General features: G+C 35.9%; 1 protein-coding gene across 1 annotated transcript in view; it reads left to right on the plus strand.

Annotated features, from left to right (window-relative positions):
* The first annotated feature begins 2249 nt into the window (after positions 1-2249).
* LOC138711690 (clavesin-2-like) overlaps positions 2250-27538 on the plus strand; it is a 54176-nt gene continuing 28887 nt past the window's right edge. Inside the window, exons 1-3 of the mRNA XM_069842820.1 lie at positions 2250-2472; positions 14879-15026; positions 26572-26731. Coding sequence (XP_069698921.1) covers positions 14879-15026; positions 26572-26731 — 308 coding nt within the window. The 5' untranslated portion in view covers positions 2250-2472. The remainder of the gene's footprint in view (positions 2473-14878; positions 15027-26571; positions 26732-27538) is intronic.

The following is a 27538-nucleotide window of genomic DNA, read 5'->3' on the forward strand; positions in this document are numbered from 1 at the left end:
TGTATAAAACTTTTCTGCGATCAAATTACCTTGGTTCAAATGCAATCTAAGTTCATGTGAAAAGGATTTGGCAACATCGCATAAACAGGTGAAATACGCGATGCGCGGACCATGTTACACAGGTTTGTTCAGTGTTGCCAATCTAGCGACTTTAACTCTTTTTCAACGACAATTTCTTTTAACTTTTATATTGCTTAAATAGGGATTTAGCGACCTTTTTAGCACCCCATAGTGACAAAATCTAATCTTTCTTTGTTGATAATGAGAAATTTAGCGACTTTACAACTACTTTTTGGCGACTTTCCGTATTACAGTTAGTTGGAGACACTGGTTTTTTGTGCTATGTAAATAATGGCTGACAATAAGAAGAAGGTTGATTTTCTCCAAGTTGTTATCATGTTATGGTATTTGATAATGCTTTATAAAACGACAATTTTCCTTTAGTAATACAGTTAATTGAACATTTATGAATGTACCTGTCATATCCATTAATAATTAATGGTTGTTATAAACATAATATAATTATAGGTTATGTTATTTGATGCTGCTGAACACGATAAAGCCTTATAAAAATGTAAGAATGCTTGTGTATTAAGGCTAGAAATTGAAAGAAATATATATAAATGTACCTAACATATCTATTAAAATTAATAATAATGGATATTTTATTTGCACAATCTGTCACTCGTATATTTCAAACAGAAAACAAATAACTGAACTTGGATCATCTACGATGAAAGAGTAATGGAACGCAGAAAAATTCTCTCCGGCGCCGGGATTTGAACCCGGGTTTTCAGCTCTACTTGCTGACGCTTTATCCACTAAGCCACACTGGATACAACCCCGGCGTCGGACAGAATTGCCTCTGATTGAGTTTCAACTCTACGTCATAGATGTCTATGAACATAGGACCGAAGTCCACACATGTGCTGAGGTGCACTCGTTATGAGTGACTAGTTGGCCGGGATCCGACGGAATAAGCGCCGTCTTAAATCACTTCGTGATTTACGCATATCATATATTATTTCAATGTACCGAAGTACATATGATATTTCCATGCAGATATTCTGCGTCATCATACGATGAAAGAGTAATGGAACGGAGAAAAATTCTCTCCGGCGCCGGGATTTGAACCCAGGTTTTCAGCTCTACGTGCTGATGCTTTATCCACTAAGCCACACCGGATAGAATTGATTTAAGACGGCGCTTATTCCGTCGGATCCCGGCCAACTAGTCACTCATAACGAGTGCACCTCAGCACATGTGTGAACTTCGGTCCTATGTTCATAGACATCTATGACGTAGTGCAGAGGGCGGCCACTAGAGGGAACCCAAGAGTTGGAACTTAATCTGAGACAGTTGTGTCCGACGTCGGGGTTGTATCCGGTGTGGCTTAGTGGATAAAGCATCAGCACGTAGAGCTGAAAACCCGGGTTCAAATCCCGGCGCCGGAGAGAATTTTTCTCCTTTCCTTTACTCTTTCATCGTATGATGACGCAGAATATCTGCATTGAAATATCATATGTACTTTGGTACATTGAAATAATATTGGATCATCTAACTTAATCGGAGAAATTTCTTCAGTCAAAGTTGACTTTAGTTTGAGACAAATTAATCTCAGATTAGACATTATACAGCACAAAATTCCAAGTTCAGCTGAAACAAGGATCAATTTAACCTCTGATCTAAGATTAAATGGTGTATACAATCGGGCCTAAGACATTCGACTTTGAAATATCTGAAGAAAATTCCAATACAAATTCTTTTAAATATTCATTTGCCCACTTTTCGGCTGAAAATATCAAAATGAACCTAATTGAAACCGTCAATTGGACAAATTCATCGATCTGCTAATAATACACTCGCGATACAAATACTTTGCTGATGGTCTGATCAAATCCCAGATCTCTATCAAACAATACACGGACTGTCTAAGGAAAATATCGATGTGCTAGGCGGAATTCGGACGACCGACAATGGCCTTGTGAGTGGAATTCACCACATTCAGAGCCAAGAAACAGCATTTCTTCCGAGAGAAAGTTTACGCGGTTCACATATCGTTCTTTGTTTCATCACAACCTTAAAGCGCAACACCCTGGAGCATGGAGAAGAAGCACGGAGCTTTCCCAGAATGCTGGAGTTGGAAAGGAGCACAGAAGGTCATTTCGTCACTCACCTTGTACAAAGCAAATATTTCACCACCAACTCCAATTATGTACACAATAGAGGCGGTAATTTCCAAAGTGAGTTATATCCAGTATTTTAAGACTGTATTTCACTTCGTGTGTGACTACATAATGAAATATACGGAATTGGATTTAAGTCGCTTTCACTGTTCTAACCACTGTCTGTATTTACAAGACATACCTGCCAAAGAAATGCTTTGTGAAGCATGCGGTGTTAGTGTCAGTCGTGTTGTGAGTGGAATACAACGTCTTCACTTAGTGCTCGCGCCAGAATAGAAACTGCATCGTAAGTTAATAGCATTCTTGTACCATGAACATAATCATTATAACTTAAATATAGATACAGAAAACACATGTTATTTTTAGTTACAAAGTATTTTCTTCGTATCATAAGTTTGGTAGACTTCAAAGAAATTAAAATTTCAAAGCCTATCATGTTCAATTTCCGACGAGTTCAATTACGAACGAAAATGTTAGTTGAGCTTTCCTTCGATCAATTGTCTTTATTTTCATGAATGTATGCATTCTGAGTAGCAGTGGTCGTAGTAGTAGTAGTAGTAGTAGTAGTAGTAGTAGTAGTGGTACTAGTAATAGTAGCGGTAATAGTAGTAGTGGTAGTAATAGTAGTGGTAGTAGTAGTAGCAGCAGCAGCAGTAGTAGTAGTTGTAGTAGTAGTGGTAGTAATAGTAGTGGTAGTAGTAGTAGTGGTAGTAATAGTAGTGGCAGTAGTAGTAGCAGCAGCAGCAGTAGTAGTAGTAGTAGTGGTAGTAGTAGCAGTAGTAGTGGTACTAGTAGTAGTAGCGGTAGTAGTAGTAGTGGTAGTAATAGCAGTGGCAGTAGTAGTAGCAGCAGCAGCAGTAGTAGTAGTGGTAGTAGTAGTGGTAGTAATAGTAGTGGTAGTAATAGAAGTGGTAGTAGTAGCAGCAGTTGTAGTAGTAGTTGTAGCAGTAGTAGTAGAAGTAGTGGTAGTAGTAGTGGTAGAAATAGTAGTGGTAGTAGTAGCAGCAGTAGTAGTAGTAGTGATATTAGTAATAGTAGTGGCAGTAGTAGTGGTAGTAATAGTAGTGGTAGTAGTGGCAGTAGTAGTAGTAGTAGTAGTGATACTAGTAACAGTAGCGGTAGTAGTAGTGGTAGTAATAGTAGTGGTAGTAGCAGTAGTAGTAGTAATAGAAGTAGTAGTGATACTAGTAATAGTAGCGGTGGTAGTAGTGGTAGTAATAGTAGTGCTAGTAGTAGTGGTAGTAATAGTAGTGGTAGTAGTAGCAGCAGTTGTAGTAGCGGTAGTTTTATTGGTAGTAATAGTAGTGGTAGTAGTAGTGGTAGTAATAGAAGTGGTAGTAGTAGCAGCAGTTGTAGTAGTGGTAGTAGTAGCAGCAGTAGTAGTAGTAGTGGTAGTAGTAGTGGTAGTAATAGTAGTGGTAGTAGTAGTAGCAGCAGCAGTAGTAGTAGTAGTAGTAGTAGTGATACCAGTAATAGTAGCGGTAGTAGTAGTGGTAGTAGTAGCAGTAGTAGTAGTAGTAGTAGTAGTAGTGATACTAGTAGTAGTAGTAGTGATACTAGTAATAGTAGCGGTAGTAGTGGTAGTAATAGTAGTGGTAGTAGTAGCAGCAGCAGTAGTAGTAGTAGTAGTGATAATAGTAATAGTAGCGGTAGTAGTAGTGGTAGTAATAGTAGCGGTAGAAGTAGTGGTAGTAATGGTAGTGGTAGTAATAGTAGTAGTAGTAATAGTAGTGGTAGTAGTAGCAGCAGCAGCAGTAGTAGTAGTAGTAGTAGTAGTAGTAGTAGTAGTGATACTAGTAACAGTAGCGGTAAGTAGTGGCAGTAATAGTAGTGGTAGTAGTAGTAGTAATAGTAGTAGTAGTGATACTAGTAATAGTACCGGTGGTAGTAGTGGTAGTAATAGTAGTGGTAGTAGTAGTAGCAGTAGTAGTAGTAGTAGTAGTAGTAGTGTTAATAGTAATAGTAGCGGTAGTAGTAGTGGTAGTAATAGTAGTGCTAGTAGTAGTGGTAGTAGTAGCAGCAGTTGTAGTAGCGGTAGTTGTAGTGGTAGTAATAGTAGTGGTAGTAGTAGTGGTAGTAATAGAAGTGGTAGTAGTAGCAGCAGTTGTAGTAGTGGTAGTAGTAGTAGCAGCAGTAGTAGTAGTAGTGGTAGTAATAGTAGTGGTAGTAGTATTAGCACTAATAGTAGTAGTAGTAGTAGTGATACTTGTAATAGTAGCGGTAGTAGTAGTGGTAGTAGTAGCAGCAGTAGTAGTAGTAGTAGTGATACTAGTAATCGTAGCGGTAGTAGTAGTGGTAGTAATAGTAGTGGTAGTAGTAGTGGTAGTAATAGTAGTGGTAGTAATAGTAGTTGTAGTAGTAGTAGCAGTAGTAGTAGTAGTAGTAGTGATACTAGTAACAGTAGCGGAAGTAGTAGTGGTAGTAATAGTAGTGGTAGTAGTAGTAGTGATACTAGTAATAGTAGCGGTAGTAGTAGTGGTAGTAATAGTAGTGGTAGTAGCAGTAGTAGTAGTAATAGTAGTAGTAGTGATACTAGTAATAGTAGCGGTAGTAGTAGTAGTAGTCATAGTAGTGGTAGTAGTAGCAGTAGTAGTAGTAGTAGTGATACTAGTAATAGCGGTAGTAGTAGTGATACTAGTAATAGTAGTGGTAGTAGTAGTAGCAGTAGTAGTAGTAGTACTAGTAGTAGTAGTGGTACTAGTAATAGTAGCGGTAGTAGTAGTGGGCAAAACCAACTGTGGTAACTTTCGAGGAATATCACTTTTGTTGACGTCGTACAAAATTTTGTCCAATATTATTTTGAGAAGATTAACTCCGTTCGTAGATGAAATTATTGGGGATCATCAGTGCGGTTTTAGGAGTAATAGATCGACTATTGATCAGATTTTTTTGTATTCGACAGATAATGGAAAAAAAATGGGAGTATAAGGGTACACTACATCAGTTATTCATAGATTTCAAAAAGGCATATGACTCCGTTAAGAGGGAAGTATTATATGATATTCTTATTGAATTTGGTATTCCCAAGAAACTAGTTCGATTAATTAAAATGTGTCTCAGCGAAACACACAGCAGAGTCCGTATAGGTCAATTTCTATCTGATGCTTTTCCAATTCACTGCGGGCTAAAGCAGGGAGATGCACTATCACCTTTACTTTTTAACTTCACTCTACAATGTGCCATTAGGAAAGTTCAGGATAACAGGCAGGGTTTGGAATTGAACTGGTTACATCAGCTTCTTGTCTATGCAGATGACGTGAATATGTTAGAGAAAATACACAAACGATTAGGGAAAACACGGAAATTTTACTTGTAGCAAGTAAAGCGATCGGTTTGGAAGTAAATCCGGAAAAGACGAAGTATATGATTATGTCTCGTGACCAGAATATTGTACGAAATGGAAATATAAAAATTGGAGATTTATCCTTCGAAGAGGTGGAAAAATTCCAATACCTTGGAGCAACAGTAACATATATAAATGACACTCGGGAGGAAATTAAACGCAGAATAAATATGGGAAATGCGTGTTATTATTCGGTTGAGAAGCTCTTATCATTAAGTCTGCTGTCCAAAAATCTGAAAGTTAGAATTTATAAAACAGTTATATTACCGGTTCTTCTGTATGGTTGTGAAACTTGGACTCTCACTCTGAGAGAGGAACATAGGTTAAGGGTGTTTGAGAATAAGGTGCTTAGGAAATTTTTGGGGCTAAGCGGGATGAAGCTACAGGAGAATGGAGAAAGTTACACAACACAGAACTTCACGCATTGTATTCTTCACCTAACATAATTAGGGACTTAAAATCCAGACGTTTGAGATGGGCAGGGTATGTAGCACGTATGGGCGAATCCAGAAATGCATATAGAGTGTGAGTTGGGAGACCAGAGGGAAAAAAACCTTTAGGGAGGCCGAGACGTAGTTGGGAGGATAATATTAAAATGGATTTGAGGGAGGTGGGGTGTGATGGCGGGCTTATGTGTGGGCGGCAATGAACCTTCTGGTTCTTTAAAAGCCATTTGTAAGTAAGTAGTAGTAGTAGTAATAGTAGTGGTAGTAGTAGCAGCAGTAGTAGTAGTAGTAGTAATAGTAGTGGTACTAGTAATAGTAGCGGTAGTAGTAGTGGTAGTAATAGTAGTGGTAGTAGTAGCAGTAGTAGTAGTAGTAGTAGCAGCAACAGTAGTAGTAGCAGCAGCAGCAGTTGTAGTAGTGGCAGTGGTAGTAGAGGTGGTAGTAGCAGCAGCAGTAGTAGTAGCAGTGGTAGTAGTGGTAGTAGTAGTGGCAGTGGTAGTAGAGGTGGTAGTAGCAGCAGCAGTAGTAGTAGAGGTGGTAGTAGCAGCAGCAGTAGTAGTAGTAGTAATAGTAGTAGCAGTATTAGCGGTGGTAGTAGCAGCAGCAGTAGTAGTAGCAGTAGTAGCAGCAGCAGTAGTAGTAGTAGTAGCAGTATTAGCGGTGGTAGTAGCAGCAGTATTAGTAGTAGTAGTAGTAGTAGTAGTAGTAGCAGTATTAGAGGTGGTAGTAGCAGCAGCAGTAGTAGTAGTAGTAGTAGAAGTAGCAGTATTAACGGTTGTAATAGTAGCAGCGGTAGTAGTAGTAGTAGTAGTAGTAGTAGTATTAGTAGTAGCAGCAGCAGCAGTAGCAGCAGCAGCAGTAGTAGTAGTAGTAGTAGTAGTAGTAGTATTAGCGGTGGTGGTAGTAGTAGCAGCGGTAGTAGTAGTAGTAGTAGTAGTAGTAGTAGTGGCAGTCGTAGTAGTATTAGTAGTAGTAATAGTAGTAGCAGTATTAGCGGTGATAGTAGCAGCAGTAATAGTAGTAGTGGCAGTCGTAGTAGTAGTAGTAGTAGTAGAAGTAGCAGTATTAGGGGTGGTAGTAGCAGCAGCAGCAGTAGTAGTAGCAGCAGCAGCAGTAGTAGTAGTAGTGGCAGTCGTAGTTGTAGTAGTAGCAGTATTAGCGGTGGTAGTAGTAGCAGCGGTAGTAGCAGTAGTATTAGTAGTAGTGGCAGTCGTAGTAGTATTAGTAGTAGTAGTAGTAGTAGCAGTATTAGCGGTGGTAGTAGCAGCAGTAATAGTAGTAGTGGCAGTCGTAGTAGTAGTAGTAGCAGTATTAGCGGTGGTAGTAGCAGCAGTATTAGTAGTAGTAGTAGCAGCAGTATTAGCGGTGGTAGTAGCAGCAGCAGCAGTAGTAGCAGCAGCAGTAGTAGTAGTAGTGGCAGTAGTAGTAGTAGTAGTAGTAGCAGTATTAGCGGTGGTGGTAGTAGTAGCAGCGGTAGTAGTAGTAGTAGTAGTAGTAGTGGCAGTCGTAGTAGTATTAGTAGTAGTAATAGTAGTAGCAGTATTAGCGGTGGTAGTAGCAGCAGTAATAGTAGTAGTGGCAGTCGTAGTAGTAGTAGTAGTAGTAGTAGTAGAAGTAGCAGTATTAGCGGTGGTAGTAGCAGCAGCAGCAGTAGTAGTAGCAGCAGCAGCAGTAGTAGTAGTAGTGGCAGTCGTAGTTGTAGTAGTAGCAGTATTAGCGGTGGTAGTAGTAGCAGCGGTAGTAGTAGTATTAGTAGTAGTGGCAGTCGTAGTAGTATTAGTAGTAGTAGTAGTAGTAGCAGTATTAGCGGTGGTAGTAGCAGCAGTAATAGTAGTAGTGGCAGTCGTAGTAGTATTAGTAGTAGTAGTAGTAGCAGTATTAGCGGTGGTAGTAGGAGCAGTAATAGTAGTAGTGGCAGTCGTAGTAGTAGTAGTAGTAGTCGTAGTAGTAGTAGCAGTATTAGCGGTGGTAGTAGCAGCAGTATTAGTAGTAGTAGTAGTAGTAGTAGTAGTAGTAGCAGCAGTATTAGCGGTGGTAGCAGCAGCAGCAGTAGTAGCAGCAGCAGTAGTAGTAGTAGTGGCAGTAGTAGTAGTAGTAGCAGTATTAGCGGTGGTGGTAGTAGTAGCAGCGGTAGTAGTAGTAGTAGTAGTAATAGTAGTAGTGGCAGTCGTAGTAGTATTAGTAGTAGTAATAGTAGTAGCAGTATTAGCGGTGGTAGTAGCAGCAGTAATAGTAGTAGTGGCAGTCGTAGTAGTAGTAGTAGTAGTAGTAGTAGCAGTAATAGCGGTGGTAGTAGCAGCAGCAGTAGTATTAGCAGTAGTAGCAGCAGCAGTAGTAGCAGGAGCAGCAGTAGTAGTAGTAGTGGCAGTAGTAGTAGTAGTAGTAGCAGCAGTATTAGCGGTGGTGGTAGTAGTAGCAGCGGTAGTAGTAGTAGTAGTAATAGTAGTAGTGGCAGTCGTAGTAGTATTAGTAGTAGTAATAGTAGTAGCAGTATTAGCGGTGGTAGTAGCAGCAGTAATAGTAGTAGTGGTAGTCGTAGTAGTAGTAGTAGCAGTAATAGCGGTGGTAGTAGCAGCAGCAGCAGTAGTGGTAGTAGTAGCAGCAGCAGCAGCAGTAGTAGTAAAGGCAGTCGTAGTAGTAGTAGTAGCAGTATTAGCGGTGGTAGTAGCAGCAGTATTAGTAGTAGTAGTAGTAGTAGTAGTAGCAGCAGTATTAGCGGTGGTAGTAGCAGCAGCAGCAGTAGTAGCAGCAGCAGTAGTAGTAGTAGTGGCAGTAGTAGTAGTAGTAGTAGCAGTATTAGCGGTGGTGGAGTAGTAGCAGCGGTAGTAGTAGTAGTAGTAGTAATAGTAGTGGCAGTCGTAGTAGTATTAGTAGTAGTAATAGTAGTAGCAGTATTAGCGGTGGTAGTAGCAGCAGTAATAGTAGTAGTGGCAGTCGTAGTAGTAGTAGTAGTAGTAGTAGCAGTAATAGCGGTGGTAGTAGCAGCAGCAGCAGTAGTATTAGCAGTAGTAGCAGCAGCAGCAGTAGTAGCAGGAGCAGCAGTAGTAGCAGTAGTAGTAGTAGTAGTAGTAGTAGTAGCAGTATTAGCGGTGGTGGTAGTAGTAGCAGCGGTAGTAGTAGTAGTAGTAGTAATAGTAGTAGTGGCAGTCGTAGTAGTATTAGTAGTAGTAATAGTAGTAGCAGTAATAGTAGTAGTGGTAGTCGTAGTAGTAGTAGTAGCAGTAATAGCGGTGGTAGTAGTAGCAGCAGCAGCAGTAGTAGTAATGGCAGTCGTAGTAGTAGTAGCAGTATTAGCGGTGGTAGTAGTAGCAGCGGCAGTAGTAGTAGTAGTAGCAGCAGTAGTAGTATTATTAGTAATAGTAGCAACAGCAGTAGTAGTAGTAGTAGTTGCAGTAATATTAGTGGTAGTAGTAGTAGTCGTACTAGTAGCAGCAGCAGCAGCAGTAGTAGTAGTAGTAGTAGTAGTAGTAGTAATAATAGTAGTAGCAGTAGTAGTAGCGGTACTAGTAGTAGAGGTATCAGTAGTGGTTGTGGTAGTAGTAATGGTGATAGAAGTAGTAGTGCTAGCAGTAGTGGTGGTAGCAACTGTTGTGGTAGTAGTACAAATGGTGGTAGTAGTAGTGATAGTACAGTAGTGGTAGCAGCGGTAGTAGTAGTGGTATTAGTAGTGGTAGTAGTTATAGTGATAGAAGTAGTAGTGCTAGCAGTAGTAGTAGCAACAGTTGTGATAGCAATAGTGGTAGTAGTAGTACAATTGGGGTAGTGTTAGTGATAGTATAACACTGGTAGCAGTAATGCTGGTGGTACTAGTTTTAGTATTGATGGTAGTGGTATTAATAGTGGTACTAGTACAATGGTAGTGGTAATAATAATAATGGTCATAGTGGTAGTGGTAATTGTAGCGGTGGTAGGAGAAGTATTAGCGTGAAACGAGCGGGCTTGATTTGATATCCTGGTTGGTACTACTACTGTTTGAGGTAAGTAGGACCCCAGAGTTTTCCTTGCCTCCCACAGGAAGCCATGCCTATCATTAATACGGCGCTCTTTAACATTCTTCGCCATTCGGTAGGTTTCGAACATCATAACTAAGAAAACAGAATACGTATGGTAGTTATGATACATCTCTGCCCATCTATATGCATATCTCTAACCCGTTTCTTCCTTCGTAATAATGTTACCATTGAAACAGATTGTTCGAACATAATCGATTTTGTCTATTTTTAGTGCTGTTGTACGCAAGCACACAGAATTTATGAATGATTACTTCATCGTTCAGTTGTTTATTTAGCGAGCACAATGGACCCTGCGGAGTATTGAATTTGTAATTTCAAAACGACGACGAAATTAAATTCAATATACTGATGCAGAATCAATAGATTGATCACAGCCCAAGATTGAAATAGAATATAAAACAGATATATATGTTCGGAGGGTACTTAATATGCATGGAGGAGACTAGAGTTTATACTTACTTACTGGCTTTTAAGGAACCCGAAGGTTCATTGCCGCCCTCACATAAGCCCGCCATCGGTCCCTATCCTGAGCAAGATTAATCCATTCTCTATCATCATATCCCACCTCCCTCAAATCCACTTTAATATTATCTTCCCATCTACGTCTCGGCCTCTTTAAAGGTATTTTTCCCTCCGGCTCTCAACTAACACTCTATATGCATTTCTGGATTCGCCCATACGTGCTACATGCCCTGCCCATCTCAAACGTCTGGATTTAATGTTCCTAATTAGGTCAGGTGAAGAATACAATGCGTGCAGCTCTGCGTTGTGTAACTTTCTCCATTCTCCTGTAACTTCATCCCTCTTAGCCCCAAATATTTTCCTAAACACCTTATTCTCAAACACCCTTAATCTCTGTTCCTCTCTCAAAGTGAGAGTCCAAGTTTCACAACCATACACAACAACCGGTAATATAACTTATTTACAAATGGCTTTTAAGGAACCCGAAGGTTCATTGCCGCCCTCACATAAGCCCGCCATCGGTCCCTATCCTGTGCAAGATTAAGCCAGTCTCTATCATCATACCCCACCTCCCTCAAATCCATTTTTAATATTATCCTCCCATCTACGTCTCGGCCTCCCTAAAGGTCTTTTTCCCTCCGGTCTCCCAACTAACACTCTATATGCATTTCTGGATTCGCCCATACGTGCTACATGCCCTGCCCATCTCAAACGTCTGGATTTCAAGTTCCTAATTATGTCAGGTGAAGTATACAATGCGTGCAGTTCTGTGTAATATAACTGTTTTATAAATTCTAACTTTCAGATTTTTTGACAGCAGACTGGATGATAAAAGTTCTCAACCGAATAATAACAGACATTTCTCATATTTATTCTTCCCGAGTATCATTTATATTTGTTACTCTTACTCCCAGGTATTTGAACTTCTCCACCTCTTCAAAAGATAAATTTCCAATTTTTATATTTACATTTCGTACAATATTCTCGTCACGAGACATAATCATATACTTTGTCTTTTCAGGATTTACGTCCAAACCTATCTCTTTACTTGCTTCCAGTAAAATTTCCGTGTTTTCCTTAATCGTTTGTGGATTTTCTCCTAACATATTCACGTCATCCGCATAGACAAGCAGCTGATGTAACCCGTTCAATTCAAAACCCTCTCTGTTATCCTGGACTTTCCTAATGGCATACTCTAGAGCAAAGTTAAAAAGTAAAGGTGTACATAATTGTATATCTTCCGCTGTTATTTAAATTGAATACATGACTTCAGATGACAGGGCATAGATATTATGTGCAGAAATAAAACGTAACTGGAACTGGCTAGACTGGGTCTAAGCAGTTCAATGACATTAAAATCGATTTTATTAGCCTCGAACTAATGAAATGTAGGTATTTAGTGTTGCACCCTTAATACTATTTCTAAAAATTTCTTATAATCACTTTTGTGTTACTTGCTGTCTCGGACTGAAGATATAATTGCATTAATTGGTCAGAGGCATAACAATCAATTAAATTGTACATTATTTAAAGGGCATGTCAACAGAAACATATACACCGTTGTAGAGTAAGAGTTAACACGTCTGACCGTGAAACGAGCGGGCCTGGGTTCAAATCCTCGTTGGAACAAGTTACCTGGTTGAGGTTTTTCCTGGGGCTTTCCCTAAACCTATTAAGAACAAATGCTAGGTAACTTTCGGCGTAGGACTTTGGACCCATTTCGCTGACATTATCTTCTTCATGTTATTCAGACGCTAGATAACCATTGCAGTTTATAAATTGTCGTAAAATAACTGATTGAAAAACAAAAACCTGTCACGGGGAAATTGAGAAAAACTTTCTGAAGTGCAAAAATAATACATTGTGGTCAATTGTATTGAAGTTGCCGGGTTCTATGCTTCAAATTTGATTCTCAGACAAGAGACTGGAATGATTTTTTAATTTCTTATTATTCTAATTAGTTCTTGAATATTGTAGGATGATACTCATTTAAAAAATTGAAGAACAGGTACTAAAACCAGACATATTTGCTTATAATTTCCATTCCTTAGTGTTTGCAAACTAACATGGCACTAACTGCACACTATAAGTTACACAGTTCCTAATTTTGCAGCAGTGGTGCAGCAATCGACAAAAATAATCATTATTTAAACTCCGTTCGCAACTGTTCAGTCCGTTGATCGTTGTACATGCTTTAATTTGACCCTTTCTGGTATTATCAAAAACGAAGTAAAAAAAAAATTGCTGATAGAGGCACCTACTATTTAGTTTTACAAGGACACGAGTCATTGACCACTCAATAAAATGTATTTGTTGGATTCTTGACTTATTTATTTATTTACTTATTTAATGATCGAATTATTGATTGATTTATTTGTTTATTTATTTGTTTACTTATTTACTTATTTATTATTTACTAATTATTTATTTATTTACTAGTTTATTTATTTAGTTATTTATTTATTTAGTTATTTACTTATTTATATATTTAGTTATTTATTCATTCTTTCATTTATTTAGTTATTTATTTATTCATTTACTTATTCATTTTTTTATTCATAAATTAATTAATTTATTTATTTACTTATTCATTAATTTATTTAGTTACTTATTTATTCATTTATATATTTATTCATTCATTTATTTATTCATTTAGTTATTTATTTATTTATTCATTTATTTATTTGTTTACTTATTTGTTTATTTATTTATTTAGTTGTTTACTTAACTATTTATTCATTCACTTTTATTTATTTATTCATTCATTGATTTATTCAGTTATTTATTTATTTATTCATTTATTTAATCATTCATTTATTTATTCGTTTATTTATTTATTCAGATATTTAGTAATTTATTTAATTATTTACTTATTTATATATTAAGTTATTTATTCCTTTATTTATTTATTCATTTACTTATTCATTTCTTTATTCATTTATTTATTTATTTACTTATTCAATAATTTATTTAGTTACTTATTTATGCATTTATTTATTTATTCATTCATTTATTTGTTCATTTAGTTATTTATTTATTCTTTAACCATTTATTTATTCATTTATTTATTTGTTTGTTTATTTATTTGTTTACTTATTTGTTTATTTATTTATTTATTTAGTTGTTTACTTAACTATTTATTCATTAATTTTTATTTATTTATTCATTCATTGATTTATTCAGTTATTTATTTATTTATTCATTTATTTAATCATTCATTTATTTATTCGTTTATTTATTTATTTATTTATTCAGATATTTATTAATTTATTTAATTATTTACTTATTTATATATTTACTTATTTATATATTTAGTTATTTATTTATTTATTCATTTACTTATTCATTTCTTTATTCATTTATTTATTTATTCACTTATTCAATAATTTATTTAGTTATTTAATTATGCATTTATTTATTTATTCATTCATTTATTTGTTCATTTAGTTATTTATTTATTTCTTTAGCCATTTATTTATTCATTTATTTATTTGTTTGTTTGTTTCTTTATTTATTTGTTTTTTAATTACTTATTTATTTATTTACTTACTTATTTATTATTTTTAAAATTTAGTTATTTATTTATTTATTTATTTATTTAGTTATTTACTTATTTATTTATATATTTATTCATTTATTCAGTTATGTATTTACTTATTTATTCATTCATTTATTTATTCAGTTATTTATTCATTTATTTATTCATTTATTTATTCGTTTATTAATTCATTTATTTATTAGTTTATTTATTCATTTATTTTATCGTTTATTTATTCATTTATTTATTCGTTTATTTATTTATTTATTTATTTATTCACATATTTATTCGTTTATTTATTTATTTAGTTATTCAGTTATTTTTTTATTTATGTATTCATTTATTCATTTATTCAGTTATTTACTTATTTTGTTATTTATTTATTTATTTATTAATTCATTCGTTGCTGAACTCTTCTATATTCGGTGTGAACTTTCGATTTCTAAGCGACACAAGGTACAGTTCTCACGATAGCAAGATACTGAACACCCTGTTGCGAGAACACAGATTTCACACTGACAACAAAGGCTAATAATACGTATCATTTTTTCCGTCACATGGCGTAGATTACGTCATGAATGCATACCTTCCTTATTCACACACATCACACACACATACATAGATTACAAATGGCCGTTCTGAATTAAATAAATTCTTAACACTTTCTTAGTTGAAGTGTTATACTTTTAACCTTTCAACTAAGAAAGTTTTAAGTTTTAAACAAGTGTTAACGTGAACAAGAAACAATAAATAATTTCATTGTTATGTTCCTCGGGGGTCTAACGTTGTCTAAAAATTTTCAGAGAATGACCGAAGAGTCGAAGTCTGAATACAATTCTTGTGAAAAGTAAAATAAATTGTAAGTTAGTTAAAATAATTATATTTTTCAGATGTCGATAGAAGTTTTACCTCCGCCATCAAACGAGACGCTGAAACAAATCTGGAGCTACTTTAACCTGAATGAGCAGAGCGTGAAGGAGGCGGTGGACTCTCTGAAGAAGTGGCTGGAGATGCAGCCCCATCTGCCGAACACTTGCGGTGAGTAGCCACGTTCACGTCCGACTGTGTGCAATTTGATGTTACTCTTCTTCATCTTCGTAATGGAACTATGCCTTAGATCCGTTTCCAAATCAAGAGACAGAATCCTTCCGTCGTGTTAATCGACGATGAAAAATTGTGCTTACTTTTGGCTGATTCTTTCATATGATATTCTTTGTATAGGCTATGTCTTCACCAGTTCTCTCTTGAATTTTGAATATCTTATGTAAGATTAAATAAAGTATGTTCAATTTATTTCTTCTCCATTACACTTCCTCTCTAAAAAGGTATACCTAGCAGAGGTCTGCATCGGACGTTTTCGCTCGAGCGCCAAGTAGTTCATAGCATAATCCGATAGGTAGCGCACATGCATGATGGGTGAAATTTTCACGAGCGATAAATCCTCGAACGGTATAAGCCGAGCGTTAGACAATCGTTCTTGTTACAGTGATGAACTGTGTAGTAACATCATAGATGTTTATCATTTCAAATCTTTGCAGTGTTTAACTAACCTCTCCATAGTACAACTACAAAACTTGCTTTAAAATGTATTATAAATGTTGTAGGTAAATGTTTCCCCCCCCCCCCACACAGGAGTGATTTTGTTTTTGCCACATCTGATAAATGTTATTCGATGTAAATGTAATTATTATAAACGGAACACATATAATCACGATAATGCAAGAACTGTATCAAATAATAATAATAATAATAATAATAATAATAATAATAATAATAATAATAATCTCTAATTGGTGTATTAATCTTTGCGTCTGTAACAGTTGTGCAGCATGATTATTCGTTTTATTATATTTTCTGTGACGTTATCTCTGTACTAATATTGTTATTAATCTACTGCTATATCAATAATATTTTGTAAAACGTTTCTACATTGTCGCAGTATATAGGCGGAACACTATGTATGGACCTATCATATTATATATGTGGTAAATCAAATATTGAATAATTATTAATTAGCAATAATAACTGTATATCGAAGTTTTTCATACTATTTTATTTATAACTTCATGTTCCTGTTTTGGTACGACTGTTCCATTAAACGTTTGTCATAAACGCAGAAAATAAAGCCTTATTTTTACCGTGTGAGCAAAACATATGTGTATCTTATCTGTCGCCTTCCATACAAGATAAGACATGTCGGTGAGATGACCTTGTACTGTGCTTCTATTTATTACGAGCGTATCACGACCGATCGTATCTCACTCGAGGGTGCGACACTCGACCGAGTTCAAGCGAGCGATTTAACTTCAATGCAGCACTCTGGTACCTAGCTACTGAACGTAGAAATTTCATCTGAGGAGTTTCTAGGTGTCTTCTGTCTGATCTATTGACTGTCCAGTTTTCATTTCCATAGGTCAACATAGGTACTGCAAATGCTTTGTAAACTTTTGGCTTCGTGTTTCCTAAAATTGTATTTGTTAGCTTTCTCCTTATTGTTCCACAATTATATAAAATATATTAATTTCCGTATTTATATAATTCTTTTGGAAGCACGATACATTAAGTCCATTGAAATTTTACACCTGCTCTACCAATCTACATTGCCCAATATTTTACATTATCCTATAGTTTGTCTCCATTCCAATTATTCTACTGATTTATTCATATTATTTACTTTATTTTTAATTAATACCCTACATTTCTAACATTCTTCCTTCACACAAACTACTTCATTAAGTGGCGATGGAACATAACTCGACCCAGATATCATGTTGACTGTAACAATTTCGTAAATTATTTAGAGTAATATTTTTTAATACACTCTGACAGATAATACAGGATGCGTCAGATATAACGGATGGATTTCACATGGCAAGAAAATTGTAAAGATTCATCAAATCAAAAATTTATTGTTATCAACATATTCACCAATACATGGAAATCAACATTATCCATATGATGTCCTTGGCTTTCAATACAGGCATCGAGGAGTTTTCTGATGTTCGCCACCACTTTCACAGTCATAGCTGGTGCAATTGCCACGATTTCTTCACGAATCGCTGTCTTCAGTTCGTCCAGTGTATGTGATCGATGTTTACAAACTTACGCCTTCAAATGGTCCCAAAGAAAGAAGTCGCAGGGCGCGAGATCTTACCGTAGCCTCGGACAATCTCAGTGCAATAGAATTTCGTCCAGGTGATTTCTTCTTTAATGTTGAACCTGTGATACGAAATGAAGCCACCCACCGCAAAATTGTATTCCGAGTTGGAATCCTAGCGTGACATCCGATGTCGAAATGAGTCCTGATTGGCGATCACAGACTCTTCATTTTTCAAAAATGTCTCTACGATGAAAGCACGTTGTACACCAGACCAACACCATGTTCTCAACTGAAACTGCATCCTATGGCTGACCCAACAGTCGTGGTCCCCCTCACTATATATCTCTCCTCGTTGCGTATCGATAGTTTGAAATCCATCCGTTCTTTCTGACGCACCCTTTATATAGAAGAGGCTATCCTAATCATTTCATAAACGTATTGAAAAGTATCTACAGGAACACGACAATTAGCATTAATATTGGACACGGCAAATACAGCAAGGATATTCCAATTAATCAAGGTGTAAGACAAGGCTGTAGTATTTCACCAAGTTTATTTATAATCTATATTTATTTATTTATCTATTTAACTTGATTCTGAATTTAATTTATATGCAACCTTTTTAAGTTGATCTTCTGAATTGCTTAATATCACCTCATCATTTACGAAAAATGTGGTATTTAAGATCTTGTATTTATTACCCTCTCAATTCATGATATTCTACTGTCTAGTCCTCGATGTCCACACCTGTGGAGTAACGGTCAGCGCGTCTGGCCGCGAAACCAGGTGGCCCGGGTTCGAATCTCGGTCGGGGCAAGTTACCTGGTTGAGGTTTTTTCCGGGGGTTTCCCTCAACCCAATACGAACAAATGCTGGGTAACTTTCGGTGCTGGACCCCGGACTCATTTCATCGTCACTAACACCTTCATTTCATTCAGACGCTAAATAACCTTGATGTTGATACAGCGTCGTAAAATAACTCAATAAAATAAAATAAAAAAATAGTCCTCGATGCTCGAGTGCTGATTGCTTGGCATTAGACACGAAGTTCGGAGTTCAAACTTGGTTAAGGTTGACGGAGAATTTGATACGGTAAATGCCGTTAGCACTATTCCTTTCTAAATACCCTAATTAAATGAACCTGGAATTGCCAAGGAAACATAATTATCACAATTGCCTCGAAATGAACGCTCCATGAACAAAATTTGCGGGTTACTTACATCGTCATCGGTGTAAAGGTCGTGTCTACTTCCCTTTCCCTTCATCAACCTTACCAGACTCCTTGTGTTATGCGTGACGTATCAAAGATTGACTCGGGGCTCGTAAACCACTGTTATTAACACGCCCCGGATTCTTAGGTTCGAACCTATTCTATTGCTTACTCGTTACTCTTGAACTATCAGTTTTCTTTTATGTTTTATGTCCCAACGAATAACATGGGCTACTTGAATTTTATAGGACCTAGAATTACCTATTCTGCTCCTCAGAACCTAAAAAGACCTAATTCGTTGTCCATATATCTGCATCTTATTTATTTTACAGTAACTGTGGAACTCACGGAATTAGTATTTCCGTTCATTGCAGCGTAATCATTACTTACTTACTTACTTACAAATGGCTTTTAAGGAACCCGAAGGTTCATTGCCGCCCTCACATAAGCCCGCCATCGGTCCCTATCCTGTGCAAGATTAAGCCAGTCTCTATCATCATACCCCACCTCCCTCAAATCCATTTTAATATTATCCTCCCATCTACGTCTCGGCCTCCCTAAAGGTCTTTTTCCCTCCGGTCTCCCAACTAACACTCTATATGCATTTCTGGATTCGCCCATACGTGCTACATGCCCTGCCCATCTCAAACGTCTGGATTTCAAGTTCCTAATTATGTCAGGTGAAGAATACAATGCGTGCAGTTCTGTGTTGTGTAACTTTCTCCATTCTCCTGTAACTTCATCCCGCTTAGCCCCAAATATTTTCCTAAGCACCTTATTCTCAAACACCCTTAACCTATGTTCCTCTCTCAGAGTGAGAGTCCAAGTTTCACAGCCAAGCGTAATCATTTACTTACTTACTTACTTACAAATGGCTTTTAAGGAACCCGAAGGTTCATTGCCGCCCTCACATAAGCCCGCCATCGGTCCCTATCCTGAGCAAGATTAAGCCAGTCTCTATCATCATACCCCACCTCCCTCAAATCCATTTTAATATTATCCTCCCATCTACGTCTCGGCCTCCCTAAAGGTCTTTTTCCCTCCGGTCTCCCAACTAACACTCTATATGCATTTCTGGATTCGCCCATACGTGCTACATGCCCTGCCCATCTCAAACGTCTGGATTTCAAGTTCCTAATTATGTCAGGTGAAGAATACAATGCGTGCAGTTCTGTGTTGTGTAACTTTCTCCATTCTCCTGTAACTTCATCCCGCTTAGCCCCAAATATTTTCCTAAGCACCTTATTCTCAAACACCCTTAACCTATGTTCCTCTCTCAGAGTGAGAGTCCAAGTTTCACAGCCATATAGAAGAACCGGTAATATAACTGTTTTATAAATTCTAACTTTCAGATTTTTGGACAGCAGACTGGATGATAAGAGCTTCTCAACCGAATAATAACACGCATTTCCCATATTTATTCTGCGTTTAATTTCCTCCCGAGTGTCATTTATATTTGTTACTGTTGCTCCAAGATATTTGAATTTTTCCACCTCTTCGAAGGATAAATCTCCAATTTTTATATTTCCATTTCGTACAATATTCCCGTCACGAGACATAATCATATACTTTGTCTTTTCGGGATTTACTTCCAAACCGATCGCTTTACTTGCTTCAAGTAAAATTTCCGTGTTTTCCCTAACCGTTTGTGTATTTTCTCCTAACATATTCACGTCATCTGCATAGACAAGAAGCTGATGTAGCCCGTTCAATTCCAAACCCTGCCTGTTATCCTGAACTTTCCTAATGGCATATTCTAAAGCGAAGTTAAAAAGTAAAGGTGATAGTGCATCTCCCTGCTTTAGCCCGCAGTGAATTGGAAAAGCATCAGATAGAAACTGACCTATACGGACTCTGCTGTATGTTTCACTGAGACACATTTTAATTAATCGAACTAGTTTCTTGGGAATACCAAATTCAATAAGAATATCATATAATACTTCCCTCTTAACCGAGTCATATGCCTTTTTGAAATCTATGAATAACTGATGTACTGTACCCTTATACTCCCATTTTTTCTCCATTATCTGCCGAATACAAAAAATCTGATCAATAGTCGATCTATTACGCCGAAAACCGCACTGATGATCCCCAATAATTTCATCTACGTACGGAGTTAATCTCCTCAAAAGAATATTGGACAAAATTTTGTACGACGTCAACAAAAGTGATATTCCTCGAAAGTTACCACAGTTGGTTTTGTCCCCCTTTTTAAAAATAGGTACAATTATGGACTCCTTCCATTGTTCTGGTACAATTTCCTTTTCCCAAATAGCAAGTACAAGTTTATAAATTTCGCTATATAATGCACTTCCACCCTCTTGTATTAATTCTGCTGGAATTTGATCCATACCTGGAGACTTGTACTTTTTCAGATTTTCTATCGCAATTTCGACTTCTGAAAGCGTGGGTTCGGGTATAAATGGCTCAGCAGTTTGTATTTCAATATCGTCCCGATCATTTCTATTTGGCCTATGAACATTTAGTAGTTGCGCAAAATAGTTTTTCCATCTGTTTAGGATTGATGGAGAGTCTGCAAGCAAGTCACCATTCTCATCCTTGATCACGTTTACCCTTGACTGATATCCGTTCTTAAATTCCTTTATACCCTTATATAAATCTCGAATGTTTTTATTCTTACTATTTGTTTCTACCTCATTCAGTTTTTCCTTCAAGTAACCTCTCTTTTTATTCCTAAGTGTACGACTTGCTTCCCGTCTTTCATTGAAATAATTATCTCTCTTCTCCTCAACTGGATCCTGTAAGAATTTCAATTTTGCCTGTTTCCTTCTTTCTACTGCCATGCAATAATCTTCATCAAACCACGGTTTCTTTTTCTTAGTTTCATAATAACCTATGCTCTGCTCAGCTGCAATTTTGATACTATCTCTGATATTTTCCCACACGCTATTAACATCTAATTCTTTCTCAACTTCGTCGGAACTTTCTAAAGTGGCAAACCTATTCGAAATTTCGACCTGATAATTTTGCTTAGCTTCCTCGTACTTTAATTTCAAAATATTGAATTTAGTAATATTAACTTGTTGCTCTACTCGCTTGGCTACTGATAATCTTTCTCTTAATTCTCCAATCACCAAATAATGGTCAGAATTACAGTCTGCACCCCTGAAAGTTCGAATATCTACTATACTAGTATGTCTCCGTTTATCTATCAAGATGTGATCTATTTGGTTGTGTGTCAATCCATCTGGAGAAGTCCAAGTATATTTATGTATATCCTTATGGGGGAATGTTGTACTTTTGACAATTAAATTTTTCGATGTGGCAAAGTTGACTAATCTAACTCCATTGTCACTACTAATTGCGTGTAGGCTCTCTTTTCCAATAGTTGGTCTAAAAATATCCTCCCGTCCTACTTTAGCGTTGAAATCCCCCAATAAAATTTTCATGTGATACCTAGGGAACTGATCAAAAGTATGTTCCAATTCGTCATAGAAGCTATCCTTTATATAGTCGTCTTTCTCTTCTGTAGGGGCGTGAGCATTTATAACTATGATGTCGCACCATCTACCCTTAAGTACTAAATATGATAACCTGTCACTGATAAATTCGACCTTTTTTACTGCTGATTTTATTCTTTTATGTACAAAGAATCCTGTTCCTAATTGGTGATTATTGTTTCCTTCCCCATAATACAACAAGTAATCTCCTATTTGTGATATGCCATTCCCATCTAACCTAACCTCTTGTACTCCCACAAAGTCTATTCTATATCTAGCTAGTTCTTTTGCTACTAATGTTACCCCTCCTGTTCTATAAAGACTAGTTACGTTCCAAGTGCCAAATCTCAAAACCTTATTCCTTTGCTGTGGTCGTGCCAGAGAATCAGTCCTATTCCGAGGCTTACTGTAGGAATTCGTAACAAGCTGTTTTTTTACGGTGATGGGTTGTTAGCCCTTCGCCCAACCCCCAAGCTGGAGGACCACCCCTTATCGGCTGTCCACGACTGCTTATTCAATATATTCGCAGCTACCCTCCAGCGTAATCATTATTATTATTATTATTATTATTATTATTATTATTATTATTATTATTATTATTATCATTATTATTACATAATTATATCATTATTATTATTATGATTATTATTACATAATTATTTTATTGGTGTGAAGATGAAAAGAATTGTCATTGTATTATATTAATAATTTATCTAGCCTGACGAGTTTACTTCCTTGGTTTGAATTGTAAATTATTTAAAACTAGCGTGTAAGAGGGCCTTAGACTAGAAATGTTTAGTTTAAATGTAATTCTGTTTATAAGTATGCATAAGGATGTAATTATTTGACTTATTTGAACTGTTGTATCAGTGAAGCGAGGTGAGTCAGTGAAGTTATGGTTTTACAGTGCAGTGAATAGTTCCGATCAGTGATAATTTATAGCGTCAATGAAATGTGTTCTATAGTGTCAGTGAAATGTGTTACAGAGTGTCAGTGAAATGTGTGCTAAAGTGTCAGTGAAATGCGTCATAGTGCCACTACAGAGAATGAGATGAGAGTAAAGTGAAAGACTATTGAAACTTATGTAGGACCTATACATAATTATGTAGGTTGTATTGTAAAATTAGGTATTTCATATATGTTTTATTATAATTGTGTTAAATTGTATTGTATATTCTTATTGTATTGTGTATAAAATTGTATTGTGTATTGTAAATTTTATTGTGTATCATTTTATTGTGTATTGTTTGTATTGTATATACCACTGCCACCGGGTGCTTGCCCACTTGCAGTGTAAATAAATACATACATACATACATACATACATACATACATACATAACGTATTATATTGTCTTGAATTGTAGTATTGTATTGTTTTGAATTGTATTGTATTGTAGTAATTATGTTCTATTCATAGCATTGTAGTAATCATATTGGTTGAGTGGAAGAGAAGCCGAATGGCCTTAACCCTGCCAGTTAAAATAAACCATTATTATTATTATTATTATTATTATTATTATTATTATAAATACCTTATTCTAGGTGACTTTCTTAGACAGGAAAGCTTTACAATACGATGCAATGTCTACATAGGATGACTGTCTTTAGAAACATCGAACAAATTTTAAAATAAAATGATTATGTCATATGTGGTACATATATAGACATTTCGTGTGGAATAATCTTAAGCAGCGGTCCTCTGGGAGGGCCTTCAGTCAGTGGGTACCAATTCTGAAATTCCATGCTCGAACCTGAAACCTGCAAGATATCACCCCTGGCCAAATTTTAATGGACTTCACATCTAGTTCGTTACCAGATGATGCTTTGACCTCTGTCATATTGTCGCAGTACTAGTTTTCAAAAGCACAAAATGAACATGGTTGAAAGGGAAAATTAATACTTCGTGGTTTGCCGGTGTAATAACTGAATAAAAGTACAAAGCTGTAAACATAATAGACTATTAATATGTATTAATATTGGCAAATTCTTCCATAAGACACTTCAACATCACCATGTGAATCTTTAGGCGACGTTTTGGACTTACAGTGTTATAATAACAGATATTTTAATGTGAGTGTAATGTTTATTGCAATATATTAATAGTACGTTGCTTAGACTTAATTTTCCCTTAAAACGTATCCTAAAAAGACATGAAACATGGGTTGAAGGACCTTAATTTTAGTTTTTTTAAGAGGAGAGGATGGTATTTTTTACAACTTTTTTCCTATTTGGTATAAAATATTATTTTTTGTATATAGAGAGCTCGTAGCTGTGGAAACTCAACCAAATAAACATATTTTGAAAAAAAAAATATTTGGAGGCCCAAATTTGAAAAAAGTATACCCAATGCAGGACTGTACTAAAACCGATATATCTAAACCGTTTTTAAACATAGATTCAAAGAGGTTTTTGCAATGTATTTGCAAAAGCATGTTCTACAAACTGTCTGCAACAGAATTTTGATATTAGTCCCTACGTTTGTAAAATAAACAATTAAATTTAATAGCAATATTCTTATTTCTTCTCTTACAAACAAACGGACGTATTTTTAAAATGAAATCAATTAACAAAATTCTGTTACAAAGAAAAGTTTCCTAATACTCTAAAGAATGTGTGTTCTAAATTTCATGCATGTATCTTTAATAGTTCAGAAATTATATCAATTTTTGTCTGGCAATGTAGAAAAAATGAAGTTACTGGAAACCGATAAAAGTGGGCGAGTGATTTAAAAATCCATAGCGCAGGAAGTTTAAAAATGACGCCTCAACATCCGAAAAGCGGACAAATTCCCAGAAAATGTTATGCTATGCATTCCACACATACCAAAGGATATTTTAAAGAAAAAAAATGTTTTTGAAAATTTAATTTACCGGAAACAACAATAAAAGTGAGCGAGTGATTTAAAAATCCATAACGCAGGAAGTTTAAAAATGACGTCTCAACATCCGATAAGGGCACAAATACCCACAAAATGTTATGCAATGCATTCCACACATATCGAAGGATATTTTAAAGAAAAAAATTGTTTTTGAAAATTTAATTTACCGGAAACAACAATAAAAGTGGGCGAGTGATTTAAAAGTCCATAGCGCAGGAAGTTTAAAAATGACGTCTCAACATCCGATAAGGGGACAAATACCCACAAAATGTTATGGTAAGCATTCCACACATATCACAGAGTATTTTAAAGATTTTTTTTTTTTAATTTACTCACTTTTCCCCAACAAATAGCATCCTCTCCCCTTAAACGTAAAAATGCGGGGCTTTTAGTAATTGACCTCTCCCGGAGACGGTGCAGATTGCAGTGTTAAGTCGTGTACATAAATCTATGACATGGGACTCACAGCTTTGCTTCTCTTCGGGAGGATAACACACTAGGAATTTTTAACATCCTTAAATATTTCCAGCATTATATGAACCCATGAATCTGCTGCTAACCATGGTGTCCTGAGGATGGTTGACGATTGACAGTTTAACATTTCGCTGAAGTATTTGTACCTCGTTCTGACTGTATGGCACGGAATGCCATCAATTGCTTCTCTAAGGTGTAAGATTGAATTCCCTTAAGGTATAGGTACACTTTTACATACAAAAAATTTTGTTTTGCATAATTTTGCTCTGTAAAATTTTTATACAATTCAGAATGGTATCAGAAAGAGAATGAAGTGAACAGATCCCTTGAAATTATATCTAAATTGTTTATAAAAATTATTTTGTTTATAATTTTGACATGCAACTTGATACGTGATAGCTCATGCAGTTTTTAAGATAGAGCCACACTTTTTTTCACTTTTTATAGCTACAACTATTCTTTAGTCCCTGACATATAGGTATTTTTTATTTTTATTTACATTAATTAAACATTACCATATATGTAACTTACAATAATATTTTATGTTGCATAAATCATGTAAAAAATCCATAGATAATTATTAATTATATTAATATTATTTTACTCATTGGCAGGCACTAGGGGACATTTCAAGCTTCAAAATGACACCAATATCTTCTTGGTATCACCATATTTGACTGAGATATAATGTTTGAAAGAATTAAATATTCCAAAATTATTATTTACAGGAAATGAGCCACAAATTTCAGAGCCTAGAAGACTGCATCATCATATGTCACCTCTTAAGCAGCTTCATGTCGGTCCAGTTTCAGCTTCTTTCTGCCTCTCAAATACCTCCTCCTTGTTTTAACTTCAGGTGTTGAATGTTTTTTTTTTTTTTTTTGGAATTTTTGTCCCTATTTCCATTGATGCAACAAATCCTGCAATGGTCTTTGTCCCAGGGTGTATGCCCATACTCCACAGAATTGCAATTCCTACTTTTGGACTCTTATTAAAACGACGTACAACATCACCAACACACAAATTTACAGTTTTATGTCTAACAGTAAAAGATTATAAATTACTTCATTATGTAAAAACGTTTTTTTCAATCTAATGACCATGTCCAGATATCTATGCATCTATTTCGGGACTAAAAGAAGTTTATTTTACAAGACGAGGGGTTTGACTGCTTCGAGGATCACTCCAAAAGTAGCCTAAGTGACCGTGGCTGATGAAGCAGCATTTTGGAAAATGGGACTTATCTGAAAAACAATAAGGGATAGATCGAAAATTGTTATATCAAATTAAAGGGGAGAAAATTCTCTATTAAAATAGTTATATTTTGAAGATTCTAATTTTTCTTCATTTTTTGCGTTTTGTGGGTATACCTTAAAGGAAGTCTAAACCAGAAAAGAGTGAAGTATCTAATAAAGTGAAAAAAAACAACAATTCCTAAGTTTAATGTTCCTCTTTCAGAAGATGACGCGCTGGCGATGTGGTTGATTCGCTGCAAGAACAGCGTGGAGAGGACGAAGGAATCCATCGACATGTACTACACCATGAGGACATTGGCACCGGAGTACCTGACAGACAGGGACACTCGGTCGGAGTGGTTTCAGAAAATCACTTCTCTTGTGTGAGTATATCTTAGTCTTTGTTACGTTGGTTCTCGTGAACATATACAGCCCCCCCTTATCCAAATGTAGATATGAAATTATTCGGCATTTTCTACAGGAGGGATTCTAAATTCAGATTAATTTGTGTTCAATTTACTTCTCTCTTTTACTCTCTTAAAATTTTACATCTTGATTACACAACTTATAACACTGTATCAATTCGGAATATGTATGGTATGACTTTCCTGTGTTAAATTTCAACGTACCTCGTTTACATGTCAAGTTACAGCGAGCTCAGAATATGTGCGTCAGATACGTGTGCAACATCCGACGATATGATCACATATCACCGTCCTTCGCAAGTCTCTCGTGGCTCCGACTTAAAGAACGCAGAACATTACACTCTCTGTCTTTACTCTTTCGAATTCTGCACACCTCAACACCAAATTACCTTTCGTCTCGTTTATCTTATCTATACTCTAACCACGACGTAAATACCAGATCACTTATCTGTGGCACGCTAAATATACCTCTTCATAGAACATCTTGTTATTCATCATCTTTTACAATATCCACCTCGCGTCAATGGAATTCTTTGTCACAAAGTATTAGGGGCTGCAAGACAACAAACACCTTTAAAAACAGCTTAAAAGATAACCTTATTAGCATTTCACTCCAATCATACTGATTTTAACTATCACAGACTACACTGTTACTTTTTTCTTTAGACATCTCCTGATTGTGCTGTATTTTCAAAATTGTCTCATAATAATCTCTTTCTATTATCTAATATCATTTGAAATATATTAAAATTCTATGTATTTTTG

This window comes from Periplaneta americana, chromosome 13 (assembly GCF_040183065.1).
Source record: "Periplaneta americana isolate PAMFEO1 chromosome 13, P.americana_PAMFEO1_priV1, whole genome shotgun sequence".
Taxonomy (NCBI): domain Eukaryota; kingdom Metazoa; phylum Arthropoda; class Insecta; order Blattodea; family Blattidae; genus Periplaneta; species Periplaneta americana.